Raw genomic sequence first — 13207 nt, forward strand, 5'->3', positions numbered from 1 at the left:
GTCTTTGCAGCTTTCCCTCTTACTCTATGTTCCCAGGTGAATTCAGTGCTTTAGTATTCTATGCGAATTAAACCTTAAAAATTACGGACTTATTTACTAATGTTTAAATCTTTTTATCTTTGCTACACGTTCAGTTTGGCCATGGATTCAATAAAGGATAAGATCATCCTCCAAGGGAAGTGCACAGATAGTCGTTCTTAGGAATGCTATTTAGAAATTAGTCAGTACTTATTTTATTTTGAAATTTTAAACTAAAAATCTTAACTTTAAGACACTTTTGTCCCAAATAATTAAACTGAAATATTAAAATTCAGGACGTACCGGATAATTTTTAAATATCATTTCTACCAAAATTTTGGAGGGAAAGGATGATACTATCTCATGTAGCGATCCAATGGCACGTCTTTTGACTGTTCTAGTTACTAGTGGAGGTTCAGGTATGATTTGGAAGGGGGAGGGGAGCTGGTAAAAAAGGAGCTTAAAATTTTGCCACGTGGAACTCCATGTGCTAATCACCGTAATTAAAATTAATTGAAATAAACTAATGCTCCACTTATGAATAAGGGCATAGATGAGCTCTTTTTCTAACCCCCTGAGATCATTTGACGCCAACTATTAATGAAATATAAAGTTAGATCATTTTGTATAATTTACATATATACCTAAGTTCACGTTAAAAATATTAGATTTAGATGAACGCGATACCTAAAGGCTTTATGCTCATATGCTATGTTCTTAAATTTTGTATACATACCTAAAGTTGAGATTTCACCAAGAACATTCAATTCTTCGTGTATATCAGTCGATGATCTTAAGCAACATTTAAAATTATGTTATAAGTGATTATGTGAGTATTAGTTGATGATCTTAACCAACATCAAAACTATATTAGTATTAGTGATTATGCTTTCGAAAAGCTGTAGATATCGATTTTGGCAAGTTTCCAAAAGTGGGTTTGGAAATTGGAAAAGTTTAATAAAAAATTACAAACTTAAAATCAAATGGACACTGCTTATATTCAGAAAAACCTTTCATTGTTAAACTTCTTTTTTTCCTTTTTAATTTTTAGGCACAACTATACAGTTAGTAGTATTATACATTTCAATATACTATGACATTTACATTTAAAATTGCGCTGTATATAAACCAGATACTAGAAAAAGGAACTAATTCTACAAATAGTTTAACTTGCCGGCCAATTAAACCCCCTAACAAATTAAGAAAGTAAAATAAATCAGCCAGCCAATAAAAAAAAAGTGTAAAGTAAAAAAAAACATCAGAAGTTCCTATTCCTAGTCATTCAAGGAAACCAAATTAGGAAACATAGAGAACAATTCCTATCCCTCCTAATTAATGAAGGTAGGAAAGCAGCTCTAATTTGTTCCTATATATATAAATCTCACTAAAATTTCCTCATTCTCGCTCTATTCAACTCAAGATCAATGATGTTTCCAAAGGTAACCAAAGCAGCATTGAACAAGAAATCACAAAACTTTGAAGATCGATCAGAGGAGATGTTACGTTGTTGAAGTTGCAATTAGCAAATTAAAGAAGATGGATCCCAAGGTTCATAATGCGATATTGCAATAGTGGTTTTGGCGGAGCCAGAATTTTCGTTAACGGGTGTCAAAATATATAAAAGTAAACATATCAGGGTGTGTGTGTGTGTGTGTGTGTGTGTATATATATATATATATATATATATATATATATATATATATATATATATATATATATATATATATATAATTAGAGGCGGATGTAGCGTACTAGCTACGGGTTCAACTGAACCCATAACTTTCGATGCGGAGTAAAAATTTGTATGTAAAAATATATTAAAATTGTAAAAATAGTAGATATGAACCCCATAACTTTAAAAATATAATGGGTTCAATATTAAAAATTTTAAAATTGAACACATATGATTTAAATCCTGGATTCGTCTCTGCTGATATAATTCATTTTTTTATCTAGCTACACCGTGTATTATTCCCGCATAAAGGGGTGTCATTTCTTGCTGTAAGGTGGCTCCGCCACCGGTTTCAAGAAAGATTACATACATAGTGCATGCAGTATATATATATATTAACGTACTTGTTGAAAGATGATCGTTGGTTACAGTACTCTCTCAACTCTGCCCTCAGATTCCGTTTAACTAATTGTACGATATATCAAGTTGATGCTTAATTTCGACAATGATGTATATGGGTGGTGGGTTGGCAAATTAAAATCACTGGTAAGATTGGAACTAAGCTGTATATTAATGTATACTTTGAAAACTTTGGGGTAGAATGTGTTTATTCTATAACTGACTTGAGAGTTCATCAAGATTGGATTGATGGTAGGTGGATTTCTTGAGAACGGAGTCTGCAAAGGGTGTTTGAAGACTACTTTCTTGAAAAAGGCAACAACCTTTTTTACGACTTTTGTACTAATGATATATTAATTAATCAGGCTTGAATTTTGTTTTATATAGCTTATACAGGTTTTTGAGTTGCTTTTATGTAATACTACTTAGAATAGAATGTGACGTTTGTGCTACTTGTGAATCTCTTTGTTCTATGTTTTTGTTGGTAAGGAGGAACCCGCAGCCGTTACAGTTTCTGTCTTTCGAGCGAGAACTTTATGGGGAGCATTTTATGTGCATTGGGTAAACTCCTTGTGCAATAGCCTTCAAATCACAAAAGGATGTAATCCGCACAAGACAAGACATGTACGACAGGTTCAACTAGAAGGCATTGAGGGAGAAATCGATCTAAGGTATCGGTATGAATGACAGACGACCATCCTCCAAACCAAATGGGCTAACCCGAAATTTCAAAATTCTATGTTGAAACAATTTTGTCCACTTCATGCCGCATAGTTTCTGTATATGACAGTACACATTCTGTGGATAAATAAATACTAGTACTATAGTGTTTTAAGTCTTTTTTGGCACTCGCCCGGAGGCGAAGCACTATTAAAATATTGTGAGACTCATGCGTGGGGTTTGATTTTGTGAGCCTTACACCTTCAACATCTGATGGTGTGCCCTAAGCACGCCTAATGCATAACGCTCGAGGCTCGTGTAACATTTATTACTCAAATCATGGGTTAAATTTTCTAATAGCACTATTGATCCTCAAAATTCTTTAACAAATGAAAAATTAAAGTTTTATTCATCTATAGAAATATGAAGATTGACAGTAACTCAAATAACAAGTCATAATATTGTAGATTTACTAATTGAGAATAATATAAGGGCGAATATCTAAAATAGATAGCCAAAATCCATATCTTCACTTGCTATTGGCCTTAATGTCTTAATTTTATTTCTCTCAAAATTATCAAACTTTTATTATTATGCTATTTGAAAGTAATTTTGTGTTTACACATGAAGGAGTAATATTTTAAATTACAACATTGGTGAAGTTTATGAATTATTTACTTTTGGAAGGCAAAATATTTAGTTTAATAGCAATATTTATTAAGAAATAGTGATTTTTTTTAATATTTGAAAGTTAAGAAGTTATAATTGATTTGGTTTTTCGTATTAACATTAACATTATTGATTATTTATGCCGATAAAAATATTCTTAGATATGTCATTTTTATCATTTTTTCATCATTTATAATTTTCTTAAATTTTTAATGTACTTTCTATATTTTTATTTTATTAATTTATAAATTAAAAAAATTAAAGATCCATGGGGCTGGCTTACGCCCATGTTTCGGGACTTATGCCTCGCATCGACGCATCCTAGTAGGTAAAACTCCGAGTACGTATTTTGACCTTTTGGAAGTTTTACCTTTTGGCAATTGTCACCTGCAAGTTTCAATAGGTAGCAAATTGGACTTACAAACGTTTGAAATTTCACCGTAGTGGTGGTTCTAGCTCTTTTTCAATCAAGAACACATAAATTTGGAAATCACATCTTTGGATTAACTTACTTCCTTTTTACTATACCTTATGCATTTCGAACATGAGACTTCTAATTAAGAGTGATAGAATTTTATCTATTTCACCCAATTTTATTACATCAAAGAATCGCTAAATACAAGACATTTTTTCCTGGCGATTAACATTTTTCTACAGTTTACTACGCATTTTTCCTTGATAGGTTTGTTCATGATGTTGAAGCAACCTTATCCTTTTCTACAGTTTACTACGCATTTTTCCTTGATAGGTTTGTTCATGATGTTGAAGCAACCTTATCCTTCTCTCCTTATTCTGACCAAGTAAAATAATTAACTCTTCCATTTTATTTTTATTTTATTCTTTCCTTTTAAAGTTGTTGTTACTGAATTATCCACAGTCAACCCTCTCTATAACATCGTCATTTGTTCCGATATTTTTTGACTTTTATAGTGAATGACTATCATACACCTATAACATCATTTGACGTTTAATTTTTTTTTGGTTGTTATAGATAAAAATTATCCAAAAATTAATTATTTTTCCTTTTATAATGTTACATATAAAAGATTAAGAAATTTATTCAAATTTAAAATCTCAAAAGATATACATATTTTACTAGTTAAATATTGAAGAAAGCTAATACATTATTAATAAATTCATAACTAAAAGTATACAGATTAAAACTTTAAGGCATACATTTTAAAGTTGCCTAAAAAATAAAAAAAAATCAAGATCGATGAAAAACTTTGCAATTGTAACTTGTTTCGTTGATTTCATACTCTTACTAGCGATATAACGCTTGAATTGGCGAAAATTCGTGTCAAATTTTCAGCAAAAAAGGTATCCAATAACTTTCCCTTGAAGACAATGGAGAGCATAACAATTAAATTTTCTATCTAAATATTTTTTCGGAATTTGTCAAATAGAAAAGATATCATGTGCAAATCTTCAAATCTTATATTTTATGCAAGATAGAAACTTTGTTTAATGGAAAAAATTGTGTGCATATTCATAAAACTATTATTAGTAATCTTAAAGCTTCTATATGGTTGTTACAAAGAGTAATCTTACAAAGAGCGTTCTGTTATAAATATGGTTATTGTTATTATAGGTAAAAACAAACTGTTATAGAGGTAAAATATAACTTAAAAAATCAATTCTGAGAAAAAAATGACTTTTATATTGAATGACCATTACGCCCACAATGCTATAAATAACACCAATTAGGTAGCAAATGAAGATCCTTATGATCAGTCCTTTGCCAAGATATGATTTGATGTTTATGATGCGATTTAGGACACTCTTTGAGGCAACAGATGCAGATTATGTTGAGCCTAGCTATTCAAAGGTGCTGCTACCGAATTATAGTTGCTGAAAGGTTCCCCAAATTTCAAATTTATTTATCCAGTTACTCAGCAAAGGCTACATTTAAAAGAAAGTGCTAGTGCTCGCATAACTAAGAAACCAAAAGGGCTAACATTCTTATAAACTAAGAGATTTGAGCAAGTATTCTTGCTTCCATAGCAGCACACATCACTAATACAACGTCTCCACCTTACTATTTCACAAAATTCTCCCTCCCTCGCAAGGTGGCGTACAAAGCCCTTATTGCCTGAGCTCAGGGCGGACAAAATCAGCATCAGCTGTGACAGAAATATCAACGGTGGGTCTCAGTTGAGCACACACTTCAATAGCTCCGTGTATCGGATCTGATAGGAAGTTGCTGATAAGATCCCCATTGATAGTAGCATTATTGTCCACCGCAACAAGTGCTTGCTGGGTGAGAATGTAATCAAATCGAGGGGCCCACTTCCTGGATCCTAAACGCGCTGTTGTAGAGCAATTGTCAACCATGAATGACACTCCACGAGCATGCATAAACGGATTGAGAGAATCTACAGACTCGATGACACTTTCATTTATGATCTCTGAGTAAGAGTGGCCTTTCTTCCTCAGAATCTCAATCTGTTTATATTTGCCAAAGACAAAAAAGAGTTAGACTACAAGGATATGTCAGAAAATAGGACATATCTTATTCACGTATTGTCTCATCATTTAGGAACTTTTACATTGAGATTTTATGACTTAAAAAACTTGTCAAATCCAACTGACTTTCAGAAAAGTCTCGACAAAATTTCCTTCAAAAAACATAACTTTCTCAATTTCCCAAGATTCAGATGCTCGAGTGACATGCCAACACCATTAGAGTTGCACATCCTAAAAGCATCAAATCTAAGAGACTGAAACAAAAGAAGAAATAAGATTATTTTAAAAAGGAGCAAGGAGGAAATGAAAGTTAAGTTGCTTGTTGCTAGGGAACTCTTCCTAGCATCCCAAAAGACACAGTTAATTATCTACTTCCATGGCTCAAGAGTAAAAATAAGAGTAAAAACAGGGTGGTGTCTAAATAGGAAAGCAAACCTGGGCCATCATCAATGCCACGAAGACACCAGCAGTGAAAGGATACATAGGACCAAGATCACCAGCTGGTCGTTTTGCTCGAACGCGCTCACCAACCTTCCACATCCTTGTTTGGTCAATTTTCCCCATTGGGAAAGCTGGTAAGCCCTCCTTTTCCTGCATGTACAGAACCAATGATAAAATCCTTCTATCATGGTATTTTTCTTCGACCACCAACTTCAAGTTATATATTACCCAGTCCAACACATAATAACACTAAATTCCTTCATGTCGACAAATTATTAAGATTGAATACAAAAAAGGCACTGGTTAAGTAGTAGAAACATTACAGTTTAAAACTTATTCAGAGAGTAATACCAATGCCCTTCTGTTATTCTCATAGCTGAGAGAGGTGAACAAGGACCCATTTTGATTATAATTTTTTTTAGAAAGTTCTCCAAACCTGAATTAATTGTATTTGTGTCTAAAACAAACTCTTTTCGGGAGTCAAACTTGCCACTATTTTCTTATAACTAAAAACCCAAAGTTAGGACTCACAAACTAATCCAAATATTCCAGGAAAACATTTCTGGAAAGATGATCCATTTGCACAAATTTGGCCAGATTGCTCTGCAAAAACTCTCACAAACCTAATTTAAAAAAAAAAAACTAAAACTGATGTTCAAACCTAGGCAAGTAACTATCATAAAACTACAGATTCAAGAAATGACTTACATAAAAGCGACGGCCAGCCAAGACAACACTCCTGATCTCACTACCTGTAGCTACATCTTCATAGCACTCATACAATATCTCCATGCAGGGGTAATATGAAGCACTGTATGCAGCCTCAAACTCCTTCTTGCCCTCCTCGGTCAATGAGTTGTACACAGCCAACATGCCCTGGAAAAAGGATACATGTGCATGCAACAATTTTAGGGCGATTTTGACAAAAATGATACATAAGAATCTTTCTAAACATAATAATATTACAAAAAGATAAAAATATAAAACCGACCTTTGTTGATATGGTCTTTGAAATAATTCCTGTTATGCACTCTACAGTATTCTTGTATGCAAGTTCATCGTTCATTCCATTCTCAGTGAACCTTCTGAAAAGTGACTCAACAACTCCATGGACAGCACCAAGTAAAATACCTGACGAGAGAACCAATTACTCAACCATAATGGCTTTTTAATAGGCTAGAAAGAAACTTGAAAAACACACTAACCTCGTTCTCCAAAAATGTCACTTTTATATTCCTGTTCTAGAGTAGTAGCAAAAGTAAAGGGAGAACCGAGGGCAACAGACCACCCAAGAGCAACATCTGTGGCCCTTCCATCAATATCCTGCAGTAGTAAAAGGCATCACATCTCATTGAACATAAGATGAAAGGGCTTGAGGGAAAGAAAGTAGAGACAAGGTATTGAAACAGACCTGGTGAACTGCAAAACTTGCATTAATTCCAGCACCATTGATTTCTTTTCCTTGAACATATAATCTCCTGACTGAAGGACCCATTCCCTTGGGACATACAGCAATCACGCTAATGTTCTTCGGGAAATCAAGGCCCATTGACTGCAAATGGCCAAGGAGGAATCCATGTGAAAGCCCAAGTGTGCTATTTGGCTTCATGTGGGAAAACACTTGCTCATAGTTATCAGCCTGCACATACATCATAAAATTAGAAACAGAGCAGTAAGTAGTCTGCACATTGGTGAAAGCATAAACTGCCGGATAAGCAATCATTAATCTAGATTGTTCACAGAGGTTCACTTGAGCATTTGTGGAGTTTAAAATCCCCCCCCCCCCCCACCCACCCAAACCAAAAATCTCCATTTACATTGATTCCAAACAAAATATTTCATGTTTTAACAATAGTTATACCAAAATATGAATTGGCCCAACATTGTAATTCACACATTTGAGCACCCCAAACGTGACGTGAATGTGATTTCAAAAGATGAAGAATAAAAGACATGAAGTAATGATATGCCACAAAGTATATTATATCTTAGTAAAATACAGCTTTAGGATCAATGAAAAAGATATCTACTATTTTAGCCAAATTGAACTATTGAAGGAAGCCTTCCATAAAATGTAATTACCAAATGTACTTATCAAAGGAAATGCACAGAGGCTAAAACAATGTCCAACCTGAGCAGCATCAGAAATTAAAAGCAGCACAAGATCACTGCCAGAGATAGTCTCATATATGTCACCAAGGGTTCCATTCTCTTCAGAAAACCCAGCTGTACGGGCCTCTGCAAAGGAGCTTGAACCCTTTCTTAAACCAATCTGCATGAAACAGACATCGCACTTGTAAGCTTAACATAACATGCCAAAACTATAACAACCAATTCACACATTCACAACAATATCAACACCATCTTCCACTTTTATACGTCTCGGGGGATGGCGAGGTGAAAGCAGAAGAAGATGAAGTATTACCTTAACGACTATATCTGATTTTGCTTCAGCAAGAGAATCCCTCAAGTTCTGGGCTTGAGCAGGTCCCTACAAAGAGATGCTATATATTAAGCAAATTTAACTAATGGAAAAAATAGAAATGTTGTTAGAATCCATCACTTTGTCCCTAATGCGATGTGAAGCGAGGGGATATCTCTTCACGGGTGAAACCATGTGCTTCAGAAAAGTGTGCAGTTCAAGTAATGATGGGCAAAGTGATCCAAAAGAATGCTTGACGGTTCTTTCACTCAACTTTTTGAGGAGTTTGATTAATGTTAGCATTATCATACACTGGAAGTTGAAATTAGTTATTTAATTACCATTCAATATTTATATCACTAAATTCATGTACATTTGATAAATTCACTTTAAAGAAAATTACCATTCAATATTTATACCACTAAATTCATGTACATTTGATAAATTCACTTTAAAAAAGCGTCTGCTTCATATCTCGCTTTCTCTTTTAAAAACACTTGAAGAAGAGAGAAAAAAACATGAAACAAAGCAGGGAAAATAGTTATATATCATAGATAAGGAAAAAAACAAATCCTATCTCACCAAAATAAGACAAAGATAACTCATGTAAACCAGGTTATATATTTAAATTAGATATACATAGCTTGCCATATTCATGATTAATGATTACAATCCTATAACTGCCAAAAAAAATTCAGCTCAGGATAAAGTGTTACAAGCAATTCAGAAAGTGCAACAGAAAAGAACAGTTACAAAGCTGGGTGCCTGATTACATTAACATATAATTGCTCACAAGGAAATTGCAAAAAGTGAGGAATATTTGCCAGATTTCAGTATTATAGAAAAAGAAATCTTCAAAAAAAATCTATTAACCAAAATCTTTACTACCAGATGATGTCAATAATATCATCTTCTCCTTTAACTTTAGACTGGCAACACTAAAAATACTATTATAAGGGAACTTTTTACTTAGCAAAGATGGCAACCACAAATTAATTGCTTTGACTCAGAAAACATCTTATCAATTTCTAACTTTTTGATGAAATACTATCAATTTCTAACTTGAGAACATCAATCAATCAATACAAATTAGTGAAGTAATTTCTGTGTGAAATTAACAAAAACGAGTCCATGAAATATCTCACCTGAGAACCCCAGCCGATGACTCCAATCTGCTTGATTCCTTTGAAAGCATCCGGCAAATACTTGAACAAATCTCTCCCTCCTCTCACAATGTACTACACCACAATATTACATATTAAACATAATGCTCAAAAGCTTCAAAAACGGACAGATGAAGAAAGACGATACTAAATTTTAGCTAATCAGAGTCAATTTAACTAACATTCAAGATAAATAATACTCGATTAATTCATTTTTAAAATTAATGTTTTCTTAAAATAAATAAAAAAGGTACCTCATCATGGCCAGCGAGGGTGATTTTCTCCTTCTTAAAGACGGAGGTTTCAAAATCGAGAGAAACAGGGGCTTTGACGACAGCAGGTGCGGAGACCATGCGAGCGGCGAGAGCCGCGCCGGAGCTGGAGCTGCTGCCACATGAAACGGCCGATTTGGCTCTGAGAGGCTTGAGCGACGGAGTAGAGGAGGAAAGGAACCCTAAGTTACCGGCAAGGGAAGGTTTTAGGGATTTGGATGAAGGAGTGGGAGAGGAAGTAGAGATGGAGAATGAAGTAGCCGCCGCCGCCGCCGCCGCCGCCATGGTGTAAGTGGGAAGCAGCCAAAGCCTGTGAAAGTTGTAGAGAGGGATCAGAGAAGCAGAGAGCGAGGAGCGAGGAGCGAGAAAGCGAAGGAAATGTGGGTCACCTTTATATGTTGCACTGGTAATTAGCTAGGTTAAAAGGGTTTGGTAATACTGTTCTACTTGAAATATGTTTCTCGGTTGTATTGCAATTTGCAAATAATAACTGATATTTGCCTTTGGCACAACCTTAAGAAAATACTAATTTCTAAAAACAATATATATATACATTAAATTATACTTAATTAAAATTTACATATCGTTACCTTGACACATTTAGATATATAAATACAGACAAATTTAGAAAATAAAGTTAATTACTTCTCTAATATATCATAATCAGTAATATTATCACCACATAATTTTAATTGGAAAATAATTCTGAACATAGCAGAATTATACTCACTGATAGATTTAAAATCCTATATCCTTAGATGAGTCCAATCATAATGTGCATGTGGAAGAACGACCATCTTTAGGTGGTCATAACTATCTTTCAAATTATTCCACAGTATGACTGGATCTTTAACAATGAGATATTCCATTTTCAAGCCTTCATCAAGGTGATGGCGTATTAATATCATTGCTTTGGCACGGTCTTGGTTTGATGTTTGATTTTGTCCTTGATGGTGTCTGCCAGACCCATCGCATCAAGATGAATTTCAGCATCAAGCACCCAAGACATATAACTTTTGCCTGATATATCCAGGGCTACAAATTCAAGTTTAGAAAGATTTGACATTATTTTGAAAAATAAAGTTCGTACCTCTAATACGTTCAAAGTATTTGCTCGAGATGGCAGAGTCTCGTGCTGATAACGTGTTATAAAATAAAATTATAAAGTAAAGACAAGTATAGAGAGAAACTGGTATATTATTCAATTTCAAACTGATTTACATAATGAACTGAAATCTCCTCTATTTATAGAAGCAAGAAAATTGTTGTGTAAGTTGTTACTGCAAGCTACTTATAAGCTACTACTGGAAGGTGCTGTGTAAGCTACTTGTAAGATGCTATTGTACCATATATAGATAATCTTCTACCGGGGGTAATATTTATCCATAACGAAGTACCGAAAGGATAAGCTTATTGTACCAAATATAGATAATCTTATACCGGGGGTAATATTTATCCATAACGGAATACCGAAAGGATAAACTTTTTCAGGAGGCTTATTTCCAATAGAGTACTAAATTGATAAACATATTTACGGCGGAGTCCCATATGGATAAGCTTCTTCAGGAAGTTTATTTACAATGGAATACTAAATAAATGTCCATAATATAATATATTTACAACACTCCCTCTTGGATGTTCATTAAAAGATAATGTGTCTCATTAAAACCTTACTGGGAAAAATCCCGTGGGAAAAAATTCCAGTGAAGGAAAAAGAGTACACATATTTAGTAATACGTATAACTAGTTGTCTCATTAAAAACCTTATAAGAAAAACCCTGTGAAAAAAAAAAAGAGTATAGCGCGTATATTTACTCCCCCTGATAAAAACCTTGTTTTAAATATTTGAGTCTCCGCATTCCAATCTTGTATACCATCTTCTCAAAAGTTGAAGTTGGTAAAGATTTTGTGAATAAATTTCTCGGATTGTCACTTGAGCGAATTTGTTGCACACCAATGTCACAATTTTTCTGAAGATCATGCGTGTAGAATAATTTAGGTGAAATGTGCTTCGTTTAGGGGCACTCTTTCACCATTGTCCTATATCTTTCCCATATCTCGTGTAGTGGTTCATTAGGCTCTTGCTTGAATGCTAGAATTTCATCCCAAATAATGGCCATGTGCCTGGGAGAGAAGTACTTTGAAATAAATTTCTCTGCTAGTTCATCCCAAATATGAATGGAATGATTTGGTAAACGTTCCAACCAATCTAAGGCTTTCCCCCGTAGAGAGAAGGGAAAAAGCCTTAGCCTCAAAGCGTCCTCGGAGACATTTGTTTGTTTGCTCCCCCAACATGTATCAACGAACCCCTTCAAATGTTTATATGCATTTTGACCCGGTGTACCGGTGAAGAACCCTCGTTGCTTGAGCAAAGTGAGCATCACGTTGGTTATTTGAAAGTTGCCCAACCTAATACGGGGTGAGACTATAGCACTTGCATACCCTTCATTCGGCAACACCCGGTGTGGAGTCGCTCGTGGTGGAGGTGGGGGTGGAACGGGCACATTATTTTGAGGCGGTCGGCCTCATCTATTGGCTTGAGGTTCAAGAGGGACCTCATCCATTGCATCATCTTCAACGTCCACATCCCCCACGGCTATGTTTTCGAGCTCGTTGTTTGCCATGATTGCACCTACAATACTCACATATTAGTAACAAGGAAGGAAAAGAAGATATTCCAAAAACACACCTAAATATATAGCTAACACCGTTTTTTAGCTCCCCGACAACGACGCCAAAAATTGATCTCGTCCAATTTCACTCCTCTACTTGAGGATATAAAAACGGTCGATGCAATAATAATACTCAACAGAGTCGGGGTCGAATTCCACTAGGAGCTATGCGAATGGGTGCTAATAGTATATATCTTAGTATGTAGATTTGTATATCTTAATTTGTACTTCCAAAATATAGGATTTCGTTTAAAAATCTAAGTTAAACTACAATTGCGATTTTAAGAACAAAACTAGGAAATTATTTTTGTTTGTTTTTTCAAATGATATAAAGGCCTAGGGTTATGACCTTT

The 13207-nt window shown here is 34.4% G+C and overlaps 1 protein-coding gene across 1 annotated transcript; it reads right to left on the minus strand.

Annotated features, from left to right (window-relative positions):
- Positions 1–5266: 5266 nt before the first annotated feature.
- On the minus strand, positions 5267–10638 carry LOC107779760 (ketol-acid reductoisomerase, chloroplastic). The gene is made up of 10 exons (XM_016600245.2): positions 10165–10638; positions 9893–9985; positions 8751–8816; positions 8457–8597; positions 7737–7964; positions 7531–7648; positions 7317–7456; positions 7034–7201; positions 6320–6475; positions 5267–5863 (listed from the first exon to the last, which is right to left on the minus strand). Exons 1-10 carry the CDS (start codon positions 10465–10467, stop codon positions 5504–5506), a joined length of 1773 nt encoding a protein of 590 aa, XP_016455731.1. The 5' UTR covers positions 10468–10638; the 3' UTR covers positions 5267–5503.
- Positions 10639–13207: the final 2569 nt, after the last annotated feature.

Source organism: Nicotiana tabacum, chromosome 2, assembly GCF_000715075.1.
Source record: "Nicotiana tabacum cultivar K326 chromosome 2, ASM71507v2, whole genome shotgun sequence".
NCBI lineage: Eukaryota > Viridiplantae > Streptophyta > Magnoliopsida > Solanales > Solanaceae > Nicotiana > Nicotiana tabacum.